The 24,111-nt window shown below is 49.9% G+C and overlaps 1 protein-coding gene across 6 annotated transcripts in view; it reads right to left on the bottom strand.

Annotated features, from left to right (window-relative positions):
* Nucleotides 1-24,111, bottom strand: part of ARHGAP39 (Rho GTPase activating protein 39) — a 149,755-nt gene that overhangs the window by 22,278 nt on the left and 103,366 nt on the right. For 3 of the 6 annotated variants that reach the window (XM_080379241.1, XM_080379243.1, XM_080379240.1), the window contains exon 3: nucleotides 14,966-15,046. The exons of 1 other annotated variant lie outside the window; for it this stretch is intronic. In XM_080379241.1, the coding sequence (XP_080235367.1) occupies nucleotides 14,966-15,046 (81 nt within the window). 2 more of the 6 variants (XM_080379244.1, XM_080379245.1) reach the window with 2 other exon arrangements.

Below are 24,111 nucleotides of genomic sequence, written 5' to 3'. Positions count from 1 at the left end.
AGCCTTCAAACTGGCCAAAGCTAAAACCCCACAAGTTTCATTTCCAGCCAACATAAACAAAAAGAAGCCTCTTACTTTGCTCCTGCACGTACTGCTTTTTCTGGCTGAACCATGTGCAAGAGTCTTGGCCAAGGGTCTTGGCCAACCTGGCATCAGCTGGAGCTTTTTGGGAGGAACCAGAGCAGCATGGCCAAGGCAGACCACCAGCCCTGGGATATGTGGTGTGGCTGCTCTGATGGTTTAGGCACATGGATGCCATTGCTCACTGCTGAGGATCTAATGGACCCTGTAAACATAAGGGCAGAAAACCAAGGGGTTCTGGAGTGACTGCAGGAGAGTGCCTTGTCTGCAGAAGCTCTTGGCTCTTCCTACGATCACCCCAAGCTCCACAAAAACCAACAAGGCAAAACTTGGCATCATTCTTCAGGTGAATAAATGAAAAAGAAACCCTCCGCTGCTGTAGGCAGGGAGTACAGGAACATATGTGCTTCTGATGGTTAAAATCACTGAAATGCCTTTTTTGAGACTGAAGTAGAATTGGAAATTCTATTGAGAGTCTGTTTGTTAATTGAGGTTCATACGTGCAACTCCTTTGCTGCAGGGTGCAGCTCCTGTGGGGCTCTCCTCCCCTAATAGGGGTCTGTGAGCCCTCAATCACTCTCTATGTCTTCTGCTCCTCCTCCTCTCCACAGCTGAAGGTCATTAATCTTTCTGAATAAGCTACTTTTCATATACAGACCTCAAAGCTTCCAAAGCAAGAAAGCAGAAGAGTCAGCGAGGATTGCCAGCACAGCCAGGCAGCATGTCCCACTCGGAGCTGCTCACGCCAGGGGTCCTGCTGTGAGCACCAGCTGCCTTCCGGTTTCTTAATCATCTGCAAGCAATTTCATGACCCATGGGACAAGCTGTTTGAGTCACCAAGTGATGGACTGTATCTTCTGCTTGTTAATGTGGGGTTGGTACCCACCACCACTTGCACAGTCCAGCTTTGGCACCATCAAAGCAGCATACCTGGTACAGTGGAAATTATCATCAGGTTTCCTGCATCCCACAGGCTGGATCTTGCACCATCATCCACTGCGTGACACATAACTAACCCATGTCTGTGCTGGACTCATCGCCTGACAGCAAAGAACACTCCCCACAGACATCTCTGAGCTCTTTGCAATCCTAGACCAAATCTCACAGCTCCTCTTGGCATCTCCTTGCATCCTCCAATTGCTTTTAATGGCAAAACTCCACACATGAGGGAAGGATAAGCAATGTTATGGAACTTGTGGTGGGACGGGACCAAGCAAATAGTTGTCCTGGGAGCTGGTTCCTTCTCTGCAGTAGGTAAAGAAATTGTTTCTGGTCTCAAGCACGACCACAAACCATGAGCATCAGCACCCACCTCCCTCTACTGCTCAGAAACAGGCTTCCCCCATTAATCCTCTAACCTGGGATGGGACCATACTGGCTCATTAGTGATTTACAGCACGTCACAGAGGAAGGGGAGGCTCCAGGTGCCTCCCTGGGGTCCCCCAAACCTCATGGGTGAACAACTGGGAGCCAAGATCTTTGCTGTCTGCTCCAGGGCCGCTTGAGAGCCCAAGCCCTCATTACATCTCTCTTTTCTGATACTCCTTTCCCCACATTTTTCTATTATACACAGACAAGTAATTCAAAATCCAGCCATGCCCATGCATGTTTTGTTTCTGGAGATGAGGTTGAGGCTCTTGCTTGTTTTTAAGTATGAAATCCCAGCACTACAGAAGGAGTCATCGAAGGCTGTAAGGCCAATCAGCTGCCAAGGAGTGATTAATAGCCATTGCCCTAAAAATATCAGCACTCTTGGAAAGCCTCTGCATCACACGGCCCTGACAACACTTGGCAAAGCCATGCTGCTGGAGTGGCACAAGCTGCCGTCAGTGTGTCACCTTGGTGTCATTAAGCCCCATCTCCTCCTGCTCCCATGGGTGATTCCAGCATTGCTACAGTTAGAAAGACACACTGAAGATGTCCCCAAAGCCCCTCAGACGCACCAAGGTGACACTGGTGGGACCACAAAGGCCAGAGGATGATGGGGATGGGCAGCTGTTCTCCTGCAAGTTATTTGCAAAAGAGCAAGACATCTCCAAAGCTATGGGAGACCAACCTGCTGGTGTTTCTCTGCCTCTTCAGCTAAAAGGAGGGGAGACCAGTGCTGAGCAAAGAGGGAAAGCCGGGGAAAGCTGGGGGAACATCTTCTCCCAACCCCTCGAAACATGGTGTTCCCCCAGTGCCACCCAGGACACATCTATGGTCTGGTCACAGCAGGACCAATGTGGTGGCCAGAACAGAGTCATGGCCACACTCCGGGATGCAGCAACACCACAAAGGTTGGGGCAAGGTGCCAACGGCAGGATGGCTGGGGTTATCCCTGCCTCATGGGCAGCGATGCCTTGCTGGGAGCCGGCAGGGAGGTGCGGCAGGGATGGCAGACCTTTCCCCCCCGACATGTGGAGCCTGGATCCGCAGCCACAGGCACTTCATCTGCATAGATGGAGAAGGTTTTGCAACCATGCTGTTATCTTTCCCAGTGACTCCTCTTCTTGCAAGGACATTCATCTTTTCCTGCCACTGTCACCTGCAGGTTTTTGGTGTGCATCCCTGCCTGCAGACCTGGCAGCAGAAAAGCACCAGGGAGGAGGAGGGAGAGCTGAAAATCAAGAGCAGCACCGTAAGGAAGAGCTGCCTGGTCTGATGCCCTTTTCCCACCCCAGCAGCTCCCAACCTCTAAGCTAAAAACCAGGGTACCACAAAGCAGTAAGAGGTGAGTACCAAGTGATGCTCTGCAGAGACCCATGCTTCAGGTCTTCCACCATCCCCATACAGACATGCATCCATCCCAGGTCCAGCTGTTTTAACTCAAGCCAGGTGAAGAACCTCTTTAATTCCTGGATCTGCAGCTTGCATTAATATTTCAGACAGCAGCCTGCATCTGGCAACAGCGGATATGAAAAAAAAAAAAATATCCCTGCAAAGCAGCCCTGACTGTCAAATCATCTAGCCAAGGCAGAGCTTTCAATCAAAATATTAAGGAACAGCAACCAATAAACCTGAAAGCTCTGTTGTACTGCCCTGGATTATTGCTTAACACTAGAAAGCATTGCTACAGACTAAATTGAATTTTCTGCCTGCAAAAGGAATATTGTGAAAGGCCTTTTTGCAGTTAAATTGCTGCAGCCACCGTGCCCATGAGCCACTCAGTTACTCCAATAAATGAAAAGCAATGCTGCTAGAAGAGGGAGAGCCCCGCTGAGGCTGGCCACTCCTGGCACAGGAGGTCCTCCAGAAATTCAAAGTATTTCTGTTATCTCTGGCTTGGCACTGGGTTCCCTTTGCTATTTTCTCCTTGTGGAGAAGGCAAGATTTTACTTACGACTCTGCGTACTTTTCCATGACAAACTACTTCCCAAATCCTTCTAATCTTCTATCAGCAAGATCAATTTCCTTGCAAATTTGCAAAATTTCTGTGGACTGAAACATTTAATTTATTTAGGGGAGGGTTTTTCCAAAGCACTCAAGCAACTTAGGCTCTTGAATCTCTGCCTGCTTAAGCACCCTCTCCCTGATCTTATTCCAGCTTTTGGAAAGTCAGTGACAGAGGTGAGAGGAGAAATCTCCGGTGCCGGACTGCTGGGCTCCACGCGCTCTGTGCATGCTCTGTGAACAGTGTGCACGCCGCTTTCACACTGCCTGGCTCCCTCGCCCAGGAATTGCTTTGCTTCCAGTTGCTTTTGCTGGAGATGCAAGCAAACATCACTCTGCACTGTCTCTGCTGCAGGCAGGTAGACACCTTCCCCGACACTTAAATATGATTATTTTGATGCCAGCAATAATTAATACCATCCACAGCTCTATTTACCTTAAAAAAACCTCACAACAAACAAATTTTTTTTTTTTATGTTACTGATTTCTACCACAATGCCTTTAATGTAGTTGATCGGCAGCTGCATTAACTCAATGCAGGACCAGCAAATAAATCACAGGTCACAGCTGGGCTTAAGTACAATTATTTTAACAGCATCATTCTGGCTTTTAAGTGAATGATATGGCAACGCTTCTCCAAAGAAGATTTAAAAGCAAGAATATTCATTTTTTCAAGACAAGTTTTTTACTGCTGGCATTATTTAGACTTTGCAGATGAAGGACATAATTTAGTGCTAGAATTAAATGGGTTTTCCCCTCTTGGGGAAGCCCTTAATTTGAATGATTAATTCAAATATATTGGTTTCTGATGTCCTGTGAAGGCATTTGGACTCACAGCCACTGGAAAAGCACAGGATCCCTGGGCACCCAGCCACCACCCCACAACGCAACCAGGTCCTCGTGCTGTCCCCAGGCTGTTCCCACTGTCCCGGTACCCCCGCTCCTCCTCACCTTCCTCCCCTGGCCACGGGAGCTGGGCGCATCTCCTTCCCACAGCTTTTCACCACCCTCCCGGTTTAATGCCTTTAAGATCTCCCGTTAGATGCTAAACTGGACCAACCGCAACCCCCCCGGGTGGGGTGGAGGGATGCAGCCCAGCCCACTTTCCTCCCAGCTGGGTACCACCAGCACAGCCGGGGATGGGCGGCCGCCGTGCCAAGCGCGTCCCGCTGGGAAGCCTGGGGTCAGCAATGAGCCGTCGGCAGAAAACCTCCCTGTACCTGGCACTCTGCCCGATGCTGCTCCAGCAACACAAATATCTTCCTGTAAATGCAGGCAAAGGTGGGCAGCTGGGAGGAGCCTGTCTGCTCTCCGCAGCAAGCCTAGAATATGCCTGGGCTTCAGATCGAAGCTTTTGATGTTCCCTCTGAAATTTTACAGCTAGGAAATTGTCCTTAGGACAGCGATCCGGTGTCTGCAGCTATACAAAAGCCACTGGAAAACTCAATGTTTTACTAATTTATAACTAAAATAGAGGATAGGAATACAGTCTATAATCCCCCATCCCTAAGACTTCATTGCTTTTCATCTGCAAGTATTGCTGTTCCCCAAAATTTGCATGTACAGAATTACATGCTTACAGTATATATAAATATCTCAGAGCTTACACTGAACCTGAAATTTTAAATTCCTGCTCAAGTGCTCACTGCTTACAGCTTTTGAGATTAGGGGTCACTGAAGGCATGTCAACCACCACACCATGGTCTCTCCAATCCTTCTTCTACACTTGCAATCTCTCTTCCCATGTTTATCTACACACCTGGAAATCTCACAACCTCCTTGGACTTAATTTTCTAAGAAACCTGCAGGTATGGTCAAAATCAATTCATACAGAAACAAGTGTGATCAAGGGAATAAAATTGTTATCTGGAGAGAAGTGTGAGTGCCAGGCTCAAGCTTCCCAAACCCTGCACTAACCTCAGTGATGCTAAACCAGTTTATGTGGTCAAATTCATACTGGACCGTGTCCTAGCAATGGTCTGGATGGGGCAGGACAGAGCTGAGCCATGGCTCAGGTTGAACTCTCCCAGTTAGGCTGCACTTGGTACCCAAAGCCAGTGTAAAACCAGCCTGGCACAGCAGGGAGGACCCTCGAGCTTGTGTTTTGTTGTGCGTTTCTCATCCTTCAAGCTTCCTTGCATTCACTTACTGCTGCCTGTGGGTCTCCCTCTCTTGTCCTGCTTTAGCTTTGGTTGGGATGGGCTGATGTGTCTCTCCGATGCGGAGAACCAAGAGGAACTGCAATCTGAACAAGTTTTACACTTGTCGGGATGAGGAGGAGATGAACTGATCTTGCTGCCTGTATTCACGGACACCAGACGTTGCTTACTGCCTGCAGTGGGATGATGGGGAGCTGACAGCTCCAGATGGAGCCGTGTGGCAGGAGACCAGCTCCATGACCTGCAACCTCTTCCCAGGATGATCCAGGACTAGGTCTTTGCTCTAGGCAGGATCACCCATCTGTGGAGGAACCACAGAGAAGGTGCAGCATTACCACAAATGGGATGACATCACAGCTGTCTCCTGCTAAATCCCAGTGGTGAGATCATGAGGACCATTTCATAGCTACAACATGAATCATGGCGTGTCCTGAAAGCTGAGTATCAGGCTCAGTGTTGTTGGGGGAAATTCAGAGTGATGGGAAGGCTGAAGTCCAACCTTCAGCCTGTCTCCGTTGACTGCAAAGGTCAGTGCCTGAAGGGTGCCAAAGGTGTCTCACAAGGCTCCTCTGCACATGATGATTCCATTCTCCAAGTAAAATATTACCAAAGGATTGATATCTGTGACCAAGGCAAGGAAAAGCCATCCTGTTAAATTACCTTTTTTTTTTTTTTTTTTTTTTTAAATTTATATGTTTTTGAATAGAAGGAGAAGGCTACAACATTCAGGGATTGTCTGATCCCTTGTCTCTGGACCATGCTATCAGACCGCTTTCAGCTTCAGGCCCGCAACACCAGATTTCTACATGAAATATCTCCCACGTTTGCTGCCCGAGCATTGCTAACTCCTCTCTCGGAAAAGCTGCTCCCATGGCATCCGCTCTAATTAGCAATAGCGGAAGCTGAATCAAGACAAGAGGGAGATAATGAGCCTTCCTGTCCCCTCCATCCCATTCAACAGTGCAGAATTTTTTAGCCACTCTTTTTGAAGCAGTGAGGGGGAAAGCAGGGCTCTGAGGCACTGCTGAGGTGATGATACGCCCCGTTTTCTGGCAGTGGTTTCTGAACATCACATTGAGTGGAGCACGGTGTGGTGGACAGGTCTGCAGCTCACCCTCCACACCCTAAGTTGGAGGCTATGAATCCACAGCAAAGGGTTTTTGTGGGCTGTAGCTAATCAGCAAACGCTGAAACGATCTTGGACGGCTGTCCTTGGTGAGCTGTGGGCTGGTAGCTCATTGCTGAAGGCCAAGCTGACCTTGCTGAAGGTCTGTGCTAGCTTTGGTTACCTGCCATACGTGGCCACAGCACTCACTTTGTCATCTTGGTTTGTGATCAGCAAGCTCTCATGCTACAAGGGGACAAGCCATGGTGGCCAGGGTGGTCTCCAGTGAGCCTCTCAGGATCAGTCTCATTAGGAACTGACCAGGAGGAAGCACAAGATCAGAGTCCGCCAGGCTGGCAGACCCACAACCTGTCCAGGCAGCTGAGGCAGGCACAGCATGCAAGGCACCGCGCGCGGAGGGCATGGCTGCCTGCAGGAAGCCGAACGCCAGATCCCCAGGAGGCAGTCAGGCTGCTCTCCCCATCTCAGATGTATGATTAAACCAATCACCCAAAATAGCCTGTTTTCTGAAACCCAAATGTCACTGGAACAAGATGAGATTTTTGCTTTCTTTGAGAGGGAGGAGGGAACATGGGGAAGGGAGCACAGAGAAGCCTTTATCATTAAGAGGAATTAGCTGCAAAATACAGACACAAAAAGTGACATTTCCTTAAATAGCAGATCAATAGGGGATCTGCATTCTTTGTCTCCGTAAGCATGACAACAAGTTCCTACAATGGTGATTTTGTAGCTCTTGCCTATCCTGAGCAGATTTCACATGCCCTGGGGCGCAGCCCTCCGGGTTTGCTAAGCTGAAGCCCTTCATCCTCCTGGTATTTCCAACCTGAATCATTCATCCCTGCTCCGAACATCCCCGGGCTTAGTCTGCAGCCTGGTGCCTTCAGCTCTTCCCTCACCAGTAGACCTCTCCTGCATCTTTGATCAGGCTCTGGGATATGACCTGCCACATACCAAGGACTACTACAAGACCAGTTTCCAAGCCCGGACTCTGGGCATTGGGGTGATGTGCACCTTCTCCCATAGGCTCACCTCCACCCATCCCAGGAGACTCTGAAGCTTCTGATTGCTACCGTGGCTGCGGCAAGGTTGATTAAGTAGCTTCTCCTCTCAGAGAAGTTTTTGGCCATGGAGCCAAGCTAGACCTGCTGCCCTGGTTTGTGTGGAAACAACCAGATACTGCCATCAGCAGCACTGTGGCTTTGAGGAACAGGTCCTGGGACCTGGAGCTCATCTGTTTGCTAGAAGCCCTTCAGCAGGAAGGATTGCTTTTGGCTTAGAAGGCCAATACAGGTCCATCATCTGGGCACTACAGGTGCATATTTGATATAAGTTATCCAGCGCATGCTGAGGACAAGGACGGTGGTTCACTTTTCAAAGCAAGACTACAGATCAATGTTTGGCTGAGCATGGAGAAAGTGCCAGGCTGTAGCAAAGAGTGTGGAGGAGCTCCCAGCTCCATGGTCTGGGCTCCAAGTTACATTCAAGAAGGATGCTCCAGCTCCTCAAAAATGAAGCCATCAGACAGAGGGACTTCCAGCTTTAGCTGCATGGGGAGAAGAGACTGGGTTTGCCTCCATTCTGTCCCATGAAGACTTGGAGTTGGGGCAGAGGTCCCAGCCCAGAAGGTTATACCACAGCAGTATGCCCAAGAACAGCGATGAACCTGCCAAACCACTTTTCAGTTTTCTTCCAAAATACGGGATTTTAATCTCATGTCTCTCCAAGGAACACCAGTGTTAGGTCTGCACCTCCTTCATTACTTCTAAAGAAACCAGGCAACAGATATATCTTTAAATATCAGGAATGGGCGTATTTATTTACAGAGAAGCCTTACACTGTGGTCTTAACTCACAGTCATAAACGATGAAGCCTGAGCAGAATGACATGGCGGATAAATTGAGCAGCTGGCAGTAGCACGTGTCCCCACGCAGGGCAGCTGGAATGGCCACCATGCCACTTCTGCTGGGCAGGTGTCCCCTTGGCTGGCAAGTCTCTGTGGGCATGCTTAAGCCATGCATCTTTGTCACTGTTGGAAGAGGAATGAGGCCTTGCCGTTGCCCTGGCCAAAACTGACACCAGGGGCAAAGGCAGCTTCAGCCCAGAGATGATGAGGTCCCATCCCCAGGATGGGTCCAGGGTATGGGCATCCTCAGGAAGCTCTGATGAATTTAGAGGTTGCAACCAGAAGGGACTGGAGACCTTCTTCTCCCCAGTGTCATGGCTGTATTTGTGCTCAAATATCCAGTGCATGGTCAGCTGGCAGGAGCTGTGTTCACAGTCTGGTGTGGTGGGCTCCTCACCTCTGTCCCAGGCTTCTTCCAAGCTCCTACAAGTTTCTTCTTGAATTTGCTACCTGGCTTCACATACCTTCTTGCCAACAGTACAAAATTCTATCTGTTCCCTGCATCCATGTGAAGGCACTACAGCACCAACAGCCAGCTAGTCGCTGCCTAGACAGAGAAGGGCTGAATGTGATCAGTGCAGGTGCTGGACACTGAGCACTCCCATTGCTGGTGAATGAATCTAGCAACATCTGGAGCACACAACCTGTGTGAGAGCCAAGAGGGGAGGACAGCTGTAAAATGTTGGCAAACTGCAGCCATGTCTCAAAACAAAGGTTGGCCAGCAGACAGACACACAACCACCTCCTAAACCTCAGGTGCCTGATGTGCCACATGAAGCACTGTGGAGGTACCAGAGAGATGGTGCCAGGTCTTTTGGAAGCCAACCTCGATTCTCTTCTCACTTCCATATTTGCTTTGCTAGACAGTCAGCTATGAAGTGACTCCTGTTGAGTATGAGATGTTGAAAACTACAAGAAGATCAAAGACCTCTTTAAACTCTCCTGCCTGGGAAGGTCCAAGGCAAATTGAGGAAGACCACGTCAAGAATATTGCAAGGATCCCATGCAGATGAAGCAGTTGCTGTCCTGCTCTCCTAACATGCCCCCAGCAGAACAAGGATCCACTCCTCCCTGCTCACGGGTTGGACATCCTACCTCTCTACCAAAGAGACAAAGCCAGGGCAAGTGAGGCGGCAGAGCTGGAGACACAACAGGGCACAGACATGAGTTGTGTGGTGGGTGGGTGGCCTCAGCTTTTCAGCTCTGAAGCACAGAACAAGGGTTTCAGCGTGGCTTTGAAGCATGCAGGTTGCCATCACTGCTGCTGGGAGCAGAAAGCAGGAGTGGACAGGCAGGGGCTCACAAAGAAGCAGCAGGTCCAGGCCCTAGGAGCTATTTCAGCTGCTCCGCTACTGGAGGACAGTCCACTGATGACCTCTACTTCCATGTCTGACCCAAGAGTTACAGATCAAACAGAGCAGCCAAGCCAAACTGGAGGTGTCCCTAAGAGCTGGACAGTGTGCATACTCAAGTGAACAGATTTCTCACCTTCTCCCAGAGCAGAAGAGCCTACAGCAGGGACAGGGGCACATTTTTGGCTCTGGTTCTTCTGTTCTTGCAAGTTCCCAAGTAATGAACCTCCTGTTTCCCAGGGAGCAAAAGGGGAGAAGAGGGACATTAATGCTTTGCTTCTGTGCTCTGTGTCCAGCAGGCTGTGTTTCCCTCCACCAGGAAGCTCCAGCGTCTTCCTGGTGGCCACAAAGCCCTGACCACCTGCATGTAGCACATGACATTCACCCTACCAGCAGTACAGAACAAAGAGGGTCACAGGAGCAGATCAGCTGTGTGCTGGGAGAGGAGACAAATTCAGAGAAACAAGTTGAAGGTCTCTGATGTGAAGACCAGCCTTAGACCCTCCACCCATTGACTGGCCAACACAAGCATGGGACAATGACAGAGACCTGGGATTTGTCCCACAAACAAACAGCCTTCTTGACAAAACCACCGCATGGATTAGCAAAGAGTTCAGCCCTCTCAACAGAACATAGGAGGAAAAATGAGGATGTTAAGCAACTGGGCTCCAGGGACCACAAACCAGACGGAATAAAGAGGAAAGGGTTAAGAACAGTTACCGTAATTGCCTGTCTCAATGGGATTTGGTTGCAAGGGCTTTCCTACAAATGCCTTCTAGACAGATGGAGCAAGACGTCATCCTCTTAATGACACCCACTAATCTTCATTATATTAGAAAATCTCCCATAGCAATTGTTGGCCAGGAGCACTGAGACAGCGCTGTCAAGGAAGTGGAAAAAACCCTTGCCTGCTCCTGAGGATGCTGCTGCAGCTTGTGGGGTGACCCAGGCAGCTGAACCTCAGCTGCACTTGGGAATGATGATGCCATGGATGAGGACGGTCTCCCAGCTGAACCCCACAGAACCTCTCCTCCATCAGCCAACCCTCTGCTTCTCCATCTGCCTGTACCCAGCCTTCATGTGAGGACAGCTGTCCCCTCACAGGCCACCTTGCTCCCACACTTTGTCCAAACATCTGTAAGTCCTCCAGCTTCTCCCTTCCCAGCCAAAGGGGAGAAGGTGACGGAAATGAATGGACACACACCCAGAATGCAGCAAGCCACAGCCTAGATCTCACCAAGCTTCCTCAGCCACCACAGACCTACAGATGTGTTGTGTAACTCAAACCTCTGTCCCTCTCCCAAGTATGCTGTCTGACCATCTCTTATCTTGGCCATCAAAGGAGACAACATGCCCTTCCAATGGCTTTGAGAAAAATCTGAGGGACTAATGCAAGACTTGGTGAGGAGGAGAGTGTTGGAAAGATCTGAGAAGGCTGTTGGCCTGGAGACCTGATCTCCCACCCAGCTGTGAAGTCCCCAGGATGATTTAATGAATGGTATTTGGAAGCATCTCAATTTCAGGGCTTGATTTGGAGGAGCTGGGGCAGCACTGCACTGGTGGAAGGGTTTCGAGGGCTCAGCCCACTCCATGATGGCGTCTTTAAAGCTCTGGTTGGGTGCCAGCCCATTTCACAATCACCACCTCAGTGCTGGCATGAGCCTGTGGGAAGAACTGAGATTCCCCCATCCCTTTGCAACCTGGCCAAGGGTGCTGGAGAGCCAGCTTTTCCTGAAAACCTGTTGCTGAGCATCAGAACGAGGTGTCTGGACTGTGATCCCCCCATCCAGGTCTTGGACACTTCAGGCAGAAGTACCTCAATGGTCCTCCCATTCCCACGAGGGACCATGCATGCGTCTCTCTGACCCATTCAGAGGTAGATGCCAATGTTGGGCTTCCAGGTGGCCTCCCCTGTGCCTTGTTTGCTGCCCCCAGCCACGGCCTTTCCACCCTATGGGATCTGCCCAGACTTGATCCATCCAAGGAAGGGCTGCCAGCTATATTTTGGAGAAGCTGAAACCATGATGCCTTTATGCAGGGTGAATTTCAGAATGTCCACACACCCTTCTCCTTAAAATTAACCCCATTAATAAGAAAACATCCCTGCCATCACGAGGTAGGACTGGCAAGCTTTGATTTCAGCTTTTATGAGTGCCAGAGTAGCATGCATGTGGCACTCACATGGTTAAAAAAAGTCTCACCCAGGGCTGTGTCAGCTCAGGCTCCTCTCTCCATCTCGCTTGGCAGCACCCAGACAGAGGGCACTTGAGACTTTTCTTCCAGAAGGAAGTCCACCCTCAACTAATTAAGCAAAGCTGCTAATTAGCTTCCTGGCTGGAAGTGACTGGGGGGAGGGCAGCAAGGGCTGTCTGTGGGTTTTTATAAGCAGTAAAGTTGGGGTTGGGAAGATGGAGGCATCTCCTGTAGCAAAGCACATGCTGATGCAAACAGGTCATGTGTGCTAACCGCAGTGAAACTGAATCTTTTAATTGCTTGGGCAACCACGGGCATCAGCCAGCTGGCGGGTGGGGACCTTGTCCCCAAAACCCGCATTGTCCCTTGTCTCCAACTGCAGCCTGTATCCGGCACTGCCACCCAGCTGGCGGCAGGTCAGAACCCATCAGTGCCGAATCACTAACCCTGTTTGCAGAAAAAACTCAGGATAGAGAGTGGTGTGCCTGTCACTGCTCCATGTCCCCATCACCAGTCCATCTCGCCTGGCTGCAGCTGAATGCAGGCTCAGCTCCCACTGCCAGCTCCAACTGAAGCATGCGTGATGCCTAACAGCAGAGCAGAGGAGGCACCTGCAAACCCCACTTCCAAACCAAACAGCAGATCCAGGCCTGCCAAATCACGCTGTGTTCCACTCTTCCTCACTTGTGCCTACAGACAGGGAATTGCATCCCCACATGTACGGAAGGGATGCTTTGGAGTAAAGCTGTCCTTGGGCAGGTCTCTCTGAGCTCACCCCATGCTGAAGGAGAGCATTCTGCAGGTGAGAATGAACACCAGACACCATTACTCTGTTTGTTTCCTCTCCTAGAAAGCTTGGTTTTCCCCCTCTTGCTTAAATGGCAATTAATTCTGATGCTCCTGGGAGGTCACTGCAGAAGCAGTGAATTACAGGGCAGGCAGGATGGCACACGGCCAGTGCTGTTGGGTGATTTTCCACTCGCACGTGTCTTGAACAGGGATGGAGACTAACTGCTAACCATGCCACTGTGGACCAGCTCGCCAGCCTGTGCCATCACTGAGCAGCAGGGAAGGGAACACAGGCCATCATGCCAGGGAAGCATAGAGCATTGTGCCCTCCCGGTCCCCGCTGCCAGCATGGGAAGCAAAGCAAGAGCTAGAGGTGCTTCAGCTCACCTGCATCTCCAGAAAAACCCAGAAACTGGGGTTATCTGTCAAAGCTCAGAGCAACCAGGCAGATATCAACCCCAAAACCCCCCAAAATCTGACTATAGTCTATAGACCTGCTGTCTTAAAGGCAGGAATTGGGATGAATGTTGTATTACAGAGAAAGGCTTCAGGCCACCACTGATGTGCAGGCCTGTATCAGTAAAAGCATCCAGTGCAGGTGTTTATCCTCCCTGCTCCCACCTGATTTGATCTAGATGATGCCAGCAGGTACCACACAACCCTACCTGTGCAGGCTTGGATGGGATCAGGGCAAGATGGGTCTGTCTGGGTCTTTAGGGAGGTCCCAGAGTTTGAAGACCCTCACCACCATCTCCATCCTGGCTGGTGGTGACCAAGGGGGACATCTCTCAAAAGCTCTGGGGCAGGATGAGGTGGGTCAGCCAAGATGCCTCCTTTGGCCGCTGACAAAGGGTGGCCAAGGAGCCATCTGGGCTGTATCAATAGCAATTTTTCAGCCCCCACCAACCCATCCCTGCTCACAGTACTTTGGGTTCTGAAGGAAAAAAGCTTGTTTTGCAAGCAGCGATGCAGGTGCTGGCCCAGGCTCCAGGAGCCCAGCAAATGATCGTTCCCTTATCTCTGCTCATCTACTCAGACATAGACACAGACTTATCTGTATCAGTTCTGGTGATACTTTGCCCACATCCAAGGCATTAGTCCATATCGGTACTGGTGAGAAGTCACAGTGTTTGTACACCTGAATCACTCGTGCAAACTCTAAGAGGGGCATTTTGAGCTGTAATGAAGACAAGTATGACATCATATTAATTTCTAGCAACATAAATCCATGAAAGATGGAGGTGGTATTTGGTTTAGCACCTGAAATCCTGATCCGGGCAAGAGAAAGCTCCCCTCTGACTTACAAATGGACTCTGAAAGCAGCTGGACCCACAGGATGCAAGAGATGGCTCATTTCTCTGGAGGCTTTCCCACCTCCAGGGCCCTATGGAGGCAGCGCACTGAATCAGACAGGCTCACTGTGTTGACAGATTAAACCCATACCCACACAAACCTATTTACAGTCGATGCAAAAATCCTAGGAAAGACCCTAGAAACCAGTTCTAGTGTGGAGAGACGTTCAAGCCATCACCCTGCCATGATGGGACGCACTGGGGTGCATCAGCAGAACCAGGTGAGTCCTGTCCTGACGGTGGAGCCTAACGAAACCCCACAAACCAGGAGCTCACCCTGAGGTGTGACCCCACCACCAGACAGTCCTGGTGCTCCTCCCATCCTGCTCCGGTTTCTGGTGAAGGAGTCACTCCAGTGAGGACCATGGGATAAAGAGGATGGATGGTCCCTGCTCCAAAGAACCATCAAAATACATCTTAGGGTTCATTTAAGGGCAGTAGTAAAGCTAAAAATTGTAACACATGAAGGGAAAGAGATGGGGGGGAGGACCAGGAGAGCACAAAGAAAACATTGGTGTTATCTGCTGTGCCATCCCCACAGGTCAGCTGGTAGCACACAGGCCGTCCCACACACCCACCTCGCTGCCAAGGCCACGATGTAGACCCCAACCCTGATACTGGAGGGAAATTTCAGCTACCTGTAGTGGAGGAGTTGACCTTCCGCACTGTAATCCCGATAAATGTCATATTCTTTCTCAAACACTCCAGATGGCGATGAACTGCAATACAGTAATAGTGAACAAGGAGTTACCAACAGTGACTGCAACGCCTGCAAGCCCTTATTAAAGTCTCCTTCACTTTAGGATTAATGAAGATGCAGCCATAGACATGGGCTCTGGGTCCCCACCAGTCTGGGCTCTGCCCTCAGGACCTACTCCCACCTTCTTGCATCAAGCTTTGAGTCATTTACCAGTTGTTTAGCAGATGAGGACCAAGCCCTCCATGGCTGTTGTCTCCAGCTTCATTTCAAACCCTGCAGACACCACATTCTCCCTTAAACGACACTTTTTTTGTGAAGAACGGCTGGAGATGTGCCTGGATGGACCCTGAACATTTCATAGCTTTGTCCCACCCATGGTCCTTTCCAAGTGCAGCCCTTCCTCATGCCTTAAGCATCGCTCTTGCTCCTTGCTTGTCTCAGATGGTCAGAGCCAACACAGGCAGAGGCGGTAAGCCCCAGAAAAGGCCTTTTCAGCACATTTTTATCTACCGCCTTGCAGTCAGTTAAATCTGAGCCCACAGAGCCCTCACTCCCATGAGATGGAGAAAGTCATGGCACCAATAGCTACCAACCTATTCCAGGAGACACCTTACCTGAGTGCACTCATTGGAGAAACGTGGAAAAAAGCATCTGGAGGGGCAGGACAGCATTCACTGCTGCTTTTTGGACCACCACCAGCTTAAAGCCTCTCCTGTAAGAACAAACCCACTCTTGCTCCACTTTCCTTTTGGTTTCACGCTTGCCCAGCAGCCTAGTAACTACGCTGAGACTCTCCAACACCTCCCAACAAGGCATGCAACCAGGTGTTTGTCTTTATCTAAGGACACCCTTTCCAGTATTGTCCAGTATTTGCTCAATGAGCACAGGAAAGGGTTTGTTTTTTTTTTTGCCTCAACAGCCCTTCACTGTGGGGTTGTGCAAATAATCAGGCTTGTTCAGAAAACACCAGGCACTGAGCAAATTATTAGACATTTGCTCTGCATTGAAACATGACAACAAACATCTGGAGAAATAACTTCATTTTGAGCAGTTTTTGAAGAAAGAGTGTTAACACCCCCCTATGCACACATTAAGATGCTCCTGTTAATAGAATTCAGATCACATGTTGGTTTCAGAAGAAGAAAAAAGGAAAAGAAACAAATCTTCCTAATAGGATAGACCTCAAAAATTTTATTCAAGCAAGAGGCTATAAAATTAAGCTTCTGTCAAAGCTAATTTTAATGAGACTTCTGAGCCCTGGAATTATGACTGTGTTGAATTGCTTAATCCCTTTTTCCCTTTGAGTGCACGTGAATGAGTGCTCCTCCTCCTCCACAACTCAGTGTCTTCTCAAGAGAAAGGCATCAGCTCTGATGCCTGGTGCTGTACCCAGATCCGTGGCTCCAGGATCTTCTCCCCAGTGGGCAAAGCCCTGGATGGAAGGGAATTAATGCTCAGGAAGCTTCCTAATGAATAGCCCCGCTGCTGAAAGAGGCCATATCTAATGTTTACTTTAGAGAAAGGCAATGGATGTAAGGGAAAGACCTCAAGGGAAGTCTTCTTCAGGCAAGTTCTTGTGATCAAAGATGAGCAAAGGAAAGACCCTCATGGCAAACAGGTTGCTCTTCTGGCGGTAGCATCCCTGCCCAACCATGGCCTGGAGAACCTTCAAGGACTATGCCATCCAGGCAAATACCTGGTGCTGTTGGAGCTGAAAGAAGACTCCCTTTTTCCCCAGGTTTCCCCAGGAACCAAAGACTTCAGGACCACCTTAGCTTCCCTATACAAAATCTGTCCATTTGCCCTACTTCATGGACCTTTTGTAAAGATCTGCAAGGTAAGAAATGTCCTCCTGGGTCAGAGCAATGGTGTCTCCAGCCCATAATCTGCTTCAAACCATGGCAGCAAGAGATGCTGTTTATGGACAGCTCATGACCCTGGTTGCTGCCTGTGGTCCATGCCCTCATGCCCCACAGCACCCAGTCCCTGTGTTAGGGGTGACAGCAGGGAGATGTCTTCCAAGGTACCCACTTCAGCGATGTTTAAGGACCGGTTGTCTTGAATTTCTTTAACCCCTTCCTGAACATGCAGCAAGGTCAGCCTCCACAGCTTCCCAGTGCAACAAATTCTATTAGTTTTCTACCCACTGTGCACCTCAGCTCTTCCCCTCCCTTCTAAAAAAATAATAATAATAATAAAATTCACCTGGTCATCAGCTGTTCCTTCTGGCCTCATGTTTTTCAAAACATTTGTAAGTAAGGACACCTAGCATGTCTCCTTGTGTCTCAGGGCAAACCTTCCTTGCTAAAGGCAATGGGAATCCGGGAGCAAAGTGGGGATGAAGCCTCCTCTGGGCGCTGGCTCCCAAAATCTCCGTCTCTTCTCATGCTCACCTGACAGAGAGGATTTGAGGAGCACACAGCAGCACCGCAAGCATCTGGCCAGCCAATTACCAGAAAACGAGCTGACTGTAAATTCCCAGTAACGACGTTGGCTGCTCCTCGGCCAATGCACAGCTGCTGGAATTTCAGATGCTTTCCAATCAGTGGGTGCAAAGGCTCTTCCAAATACAGCAAAGGCTGTTGAAGCGACCACAGAGTTATGCAGTTTTTAATATTCTGGCCCATGCCGGCTGGATGCATGCGGTGAGGGATGTGTGAGCTCATAGGTGAATGGAGGTTATTCACATCTGGCTTCAAAACTTGGATGAAATATCTAAGGAGGGATGTTCTGCTCCCAGTTTGTTATTTTGTGCAGCACACAGTACAGTACAACTCTTGTCCTACATGCCCAGGAGCACGAACAGCCCATGAGGCTGGTGGGGCAGAACAGCTTAACATGGTTTGCTCTCAAATACATATGCTAACTTGACATATATGAACACCTCATCATCTTAAAGAAAGTTTCCTTAGGCTGCCACCTCCTCTTCTTGAGATAAATTGATTAAACCCTCCAGTCTTGCTGACAGACAATCCATGCATGGCCCAAAAATGCCAGGCAAAGCAGTAAGATTGAGATCAACTGGAGAGCTTCAAATCCATTCCACCAGTTGATCCAGATCAGGAGTAAAATAGCTGCGGGCACACTGTGGGTGGCATTGCTCCTCATTCAAGTACTGATGAGTCAGACTTGGCTCCCTTACTGTCACAATCAACTCTTACCAGTGAAGCTGCAAATGAGATTGATGGCAAGGATTGCATCCATCTGCAACACTAAGAGCTGCGAGCTTCAAGGTCAGGATGAACATAGCAATGTTAACATCTGGGACGTCCTCTCTGCTCTTCTGTACCTTACAGGAGATGAAAACTCACGCCTCTGCTGCCACTGCTAAGGTCCCACTTGTTATTTTCGGGGTGATTTTTTCAAGTTCTGAACAAAAAAGATGCCATGAAGTCACAGTACATAGACTTCCAAGACCAAAAAAAAGACGGGGCTAGCTGACCTGTGACCCTAGAACTGGAGGTCTGGCTTCTGTTGGAAGGAAGTATCATGCCACAAGCAGGAGACAATCAGGGAACTGGTGACAGTCTTCCACCAGGTAACCTGTTCTGGAGGACAAAGGTGCTGAGGGATGCTAAAGTTGAGAGATACCAAATTATGATGATATGTTTCATCTTTGATAATCCACGGACATTTTGCAGACCTACTTTTGGTTCTGAGTCTCAAGGTTACTGATGTTTGAGATGCAGAGGCTTGCTCCGTCTCTACTGGGAGCCATGGTTGGATGGACCAGGTGTCTCCACACCTCCTGTGTTGAACAGAGCAGGTGGGTAGGGTCCCTTCAACTTCAAGGGGAGATTTTGGGGGTTGGAAGGCATTTAAAAGAAGCTTTCCAAAACAAAAAGACATCTCTAAGGTATTACAGTATGGCAGGTGGGTCACACGGTGCCCAGATAAGACCCTGCCTGGAAACATGGAAGCTCAGTGTGATGGTGGTCAGGGAGCTGCTGCAGGCTACGCTGCATTAACTGTGGAAGTGTGGCATCGACTGAGCACGACATGTGTTTCATCAGAAGCACAGAGACAACAGGCTGTGACACTGCATGTCATTTTATGTTTCCTGAAGGTGCCTCTCCCTGAAGCTGTGATGTCTCAAGGGAGTCAAGGGTCAAAGATGCCACCACCCTGCCTGGGGCCAGGTAAGGGAGGTGACTACTTCTGCAGTGAGGGTCTGTGTCCCCAGGAAGCAGAAGAGGGCCAGACCAAGGAGCAGCTCCCCATCCTGGTTGGACTCAACACGTTGAGCCTCAGCTTGTAGAACCAAGATTTAATCCTTGGTCTTGCCAATAAATAAAACTGGTCTCTTGCTTGTTCATTTTCCTGCTGAAACCTGGAGCCTGTTGCAGAGAAGGACCTCTGCAAGAAGCTGAGGGTGCTCCTGGAGCAGGTTGGAGTGCTGCAACATCCGCCCAGCCTACAAAACCAACAGTAGCTCAAGACCTGTCTTGCTTCCCTGCTAGGCCAGGGGCTGGTTACCTGGGGACAGCCAGCTCAGATTTGGCAAAAATCTTAACTACAGGCAGCAAATCCCTCTGGGGAAGCAAGTGCTTCTGTCAAAACTCAGCAAAAATACCTCTTCTGCTGCAGGACCGTGGAAACTTGTCAAACCACACAGACTCTCAGCAATCAGACTTAGACCCACAAAAGCAAAGATCTACATGGTTTCAGAAAGGAGCAGTCAAGGGGGCTAAAAACTTGCAGACCTTTGAGTTTGCAGATCTCAAAGCCTGCACCCCTTCAAGTAGCACCACCAGGATGATGCTTCTGCAGACAAAGGCCCTCCTGGTGACCTAGACTCATATGTGCCACCAGCTATGGCATGAAAGCCCCACATGCATGATACGGCACATGAAGAATGGCACAGATCGCTCCCCAGACCTGGCTTGGGGCTTGCTTTAGTCCCATCACATCACCATTTCAGTCTAATCCTGGGCAATCCTAACTGGTGTGGACGCTGGAAAAGCCCTGCTTAAAGATACAAACCCTGCGTCCCTGGTTCAGAGGCACAGCACGCTGTGTGGGGTGCAAGCAGGCTGATGGTCTCGGGAGACAAAAAGACCACTGGCCTTTCCAGTGTAACTATGGACCTTTGATCATCCCACCGACTTCAGCAAGACCAACAGCAAATGCCACCCTATAACTGATGCTCATGCATGCCGCACTGCGTTCAAGCACCGCTCAGATTTGTGCCGGGCTGCAAAGTCCCACCAGCAAAACCCTTTTGCTGCTTTGTTCTCAGAACAGCGGGGTGACAGCACAGAAGAGCACAAGTCAGGTCTTCCACCATCTCCATTTAGCTAACAGGCACGAAAAGCAGCAGCGCTAAGTCACTGGTTAGAGACAGGTATTGCAGAAATCACCTTAATCATAGAATCATCGGATGGTTTGGGTGGGAAGGGACCTTTGAAGGTCATCTAGTCCAAACCCTCTCCAACAAGCAGGGACATCTTCAACTAGATCAGGTTGCTTGGAGCCCCGCCCAACCTGACCTTGAATATTTCTAGGGATGGGGCATCGACCACCTCTCTGGGCAACCTCGTCCAGCATTTCACCACTCTCATCCTAACAAATTTCTTCCTTTTAATCCAATGACTCTGTTAGCCTGATCTTTTGATTTTGATTGAGCCAAGCACAATTCATAAGGCGTTGGCTTAAAAACCTTGAAAAAATAGCTTACTGGGGGGGCAGGTAAAGGGTAGGGGACAAATGCTCCATTACACTGCTGCCCATGGGGAAGCTGGGTTAGCAGGAATCTAACAATGCTGCTACTTAAATATTAAATAGCTGGCAAGCCTGCCCCTGGCTCTCCAGCAAGCTCCACGCCTGCTGCTTCCAGCAGGTATTCATTTATGCTGAAATCTCAATGAGTGACTTTTAATGAACCCCTGAAATTCAGCTTGTCTTGGAGAAGCAAGTGCAGCCGGCTCGGCCACCCCCAGGTTTGTGCAACCACCGCCCCATCCTGCCGCAGATCCCTGTGGAGATCTCCTGCTTGGCTCCCACCACGCTGCCTCCAGGCATCGGCATCGGCTCCAGCCTGAATCTTTTGCTCTCTCTGCATCTCGACGGGTGTTCGGCGGGATGGACTCGCTCAGCTGTCAACTCTGTCTGCATAGAAACCTTGGCGGAGACAGTCCAGACATGCCAGAGGATGCCAAGCTAGTGTGGATGGGGATAATTACTGCTGATGGGAAATGAAACCCATTTGATTCAAGACGAAGGCAAGTTATGAAATGGAAGTTAGGGGGGGGAAGGGGGGATTGCTGCTTTCCCCAGCTGTGTTCACCCCCCCTCACAAGCCCACACAGTGCTGGGCACAGTGGATGTGTCACACTGGTGAGATGTGGAAGCCTCAGCCCATCCTGTTTGCATGGAAAACAAACTGATCCCTTGTTCATCTGCCCTATCCATGGAAAAAACCTGGGGAGAAAGGGTGAAGGAAAGAGACTTGCAAGTATCTGGGGGCCTAGCAGTGGAAAATCATCTCTGCCCAAATACTCAGTGACCCTGGCTGCAAGGGGGCTGGAACATCCGTGAAAGCTCTTCTGGATCATCCCGCTTACACCTCAGTACACTACAGGAACACCTTTAAACAGCTTGTCATGTCTAAATGTGGGCTGAGATCAGCATTAACGCCCAACGGCTTGACACTCACCACTTTGGTCTTTCAGCAGTGGAAAAGTGACCCTAAACATCCATCTCACTACAAGAAAAGAAACCACCATTCCATTCCCATAGCATGCACCCAAGGCGTATTTGAGTATATTCCACCACAGCTGGGGCAAAACAGGACCCCAAGAGTCTGCCCCATCACTGGAAACATTCAAGGTCAGGTTGGATGGGGCTCTGAGCAACTGATCTAGTTGAAGATGTCCCCGCTCCTTGTAGGGGAGTTGAAGTAGATGGTCTTTAAATGTCCTTTCCAACTGAAAGTTTTCGATGGTTTGGTGAAAAAGCACACTTTTCTGAGGTTAAAATACCTTTCCTCTGTTGAGGGGTCCTCCTGACGCCTTAACAGCCTGCCTCCATCTCTGCTGCATGCCAGCATCTCCAGCACTCCCCGTGGCAGTGGGGACAGACAGACAAAAGTGATCATTTTCCTGGGGAGAAAAAGCACCTTCCAAATCTTGATGTTAAGCCCAACCTGGGAAACAAGGCTCTGTAAGGCTGGATGTGAACTGGGCGCAGCTCGGCACAGGTTGGTGTTGCCTGCTGAGCCATAGGCGGTCCTTCAAAGCCCCCTGCTCACTGCAGCATCCAAGCAGGAGGAAGGATGGTAGGAAACCAAGCAATGGCTCTGCCTGGAATACACCTCCAGGTACATGATGGGATGAGAAGGGATGGTTGGAAATAGTGCAAGGGAAGATAAATGCCACATTTGCACAGGCAGCACAAAACACATATGCTTTGAAAAAGACTCAGGGACACCAGCCCCACAACTGCTGTGAATCACCATCCCCAGCAGGACTGACACAGGGTTTTTATGGGCAAAGCTGACACCTACTTATCATTTTGTCGGCTCACTGGGCTCTGAGGGGGGCTCAGCATCAGACCGGTGTTGGGAGCTTACTGGGGGCTGGTTTTGGCAAGATCTCTGTAGTAATAGCTCCATCAGCTGTGGCTGCAAACAGCTCTCAGTTGATTTTTGCCTGGCACAGGCTTGTTGCCAAAACCACCTGTCCTGGGAGTCTGCCAAAATAACCAGAGGGATAGAGGAGCATCCGAAAAGGGGCATGTGGAAATTGATCCTGGCACCTGGAACAGAGGGAATGAGCCCAAAACAATCACTGCCCAATGGTTTCAGCTTCTTTGATCCTTGATGGGACTAAGTGGGTGTTTGGAGATGGTGCAGGAGGGAGGAGGGATGCTTCAGGGGCTCAGGGGTCCCCCGAGCTGCAATCTGCCAATGTAGCCCCCTTCCCTCCCTCCTGCTGCTCTGCTGATGTCCCAAGTGCAGTCCTGCTGATGCTGCAAGTCAGAATCCTCTCCTAGCAGAGCATCATACCTGCTTGCCATGAACCAGGCAGCTGGAAACCACTGAGCATCCCTGGAGGGTCTCTGCTCGCTCCCAGAGCAGAGGCTGCATACACCACTGCACTGTGTGAAAATGCTGCTGCTGCTGCCAGCAGGCTCAGCTGGAGGTTGTTTTTTTTTCTTGTCATATTCTCCTCCCAGGAGACCCGAGGTATGCCAGGAGCTCCCTGGGTGCAGGCAGAATCAGACCAAAGTGCAGGATTACCTGCACGCCCACATCTAGCCCAGGAAGGTTCTCCGAGCATCCCAGCCTTTGCTTCTTTAAAAATGATAAGCGCAAGCTCCTGAAATGTTATGCCTTGAATAAACCCTGGGTGTGGGAGCACACTCCTTACCAGGAGGTAAACTGGAAGGTTAAGGACTTTTCTTCTATTTCTGCCCTGATGCCAGCAGTGCCCTGCCCAAGATGGGTGCAGTGGTATCCTCCACCCTGGGGGGTTGAGGATGTGCAGAAGACATTACGGGCACTGGTTTTAGCAGCCCCAAAGCCCAGGTCAGGCAGCAGTCCCACACTTCTGTCTTCACAGCAGGCTTACTCTGATTTCAGCTGCAATCAGGTTTGCATCGACAAGACTAAAGCCCTCCAGAGCAATTCTGTCAGGCTTCAAGGAGTCGATGCACCTCTGTCTGTACTCCTTCCAGCCTAACTTTCTTTGCAGAAGGATAACTGGCATTGCTACAGCCTGGCTGCATCAAGGAGGCCTCTGCAGATAAGCAAATGATATTGCCTGCCTCCACATTGCACACATGGGATGCAAACAGATTTTTTGCACAGAAAAAGCCCCTACAAATGCCTGTGCTTGCCCTGGCTTATCAGAAAATAAGGCTCTGAACTGATTTTGGGAAAAGGACAAATGTTTCTCCAAGCCCATGTCTTGTCTTCAGAGCTATTGTGCCTGTTCTGGCTGCCACAGCACTCACCAGCCTGTGGTTTCCCAAGAAGATGGTCTCCTCCCTGGTTTAGAACACCTCCATGCATGGGAACAGCCTCCTCTGCAGTGGCAGGGCATGGCAAAGACATACAGCAGTATCCTCGGGGAAAGTCTGGTG

Source organism: Falco punctatus, assembly GCF_963210335.1.
Source record: "Falco punctatus genome assembly, chromosome: 3".
Lineage (NCBI taxonomy): Eukaryota > Metazoa > Chordata > Aves > Falconiformes > Falconidae > Falco > Falco punctatus.
The sequence above is the reverse complement of the archived record's forward strand: the minus strand, read 5'-3'. Positions and strand labels throughout refer to the sequence as shown.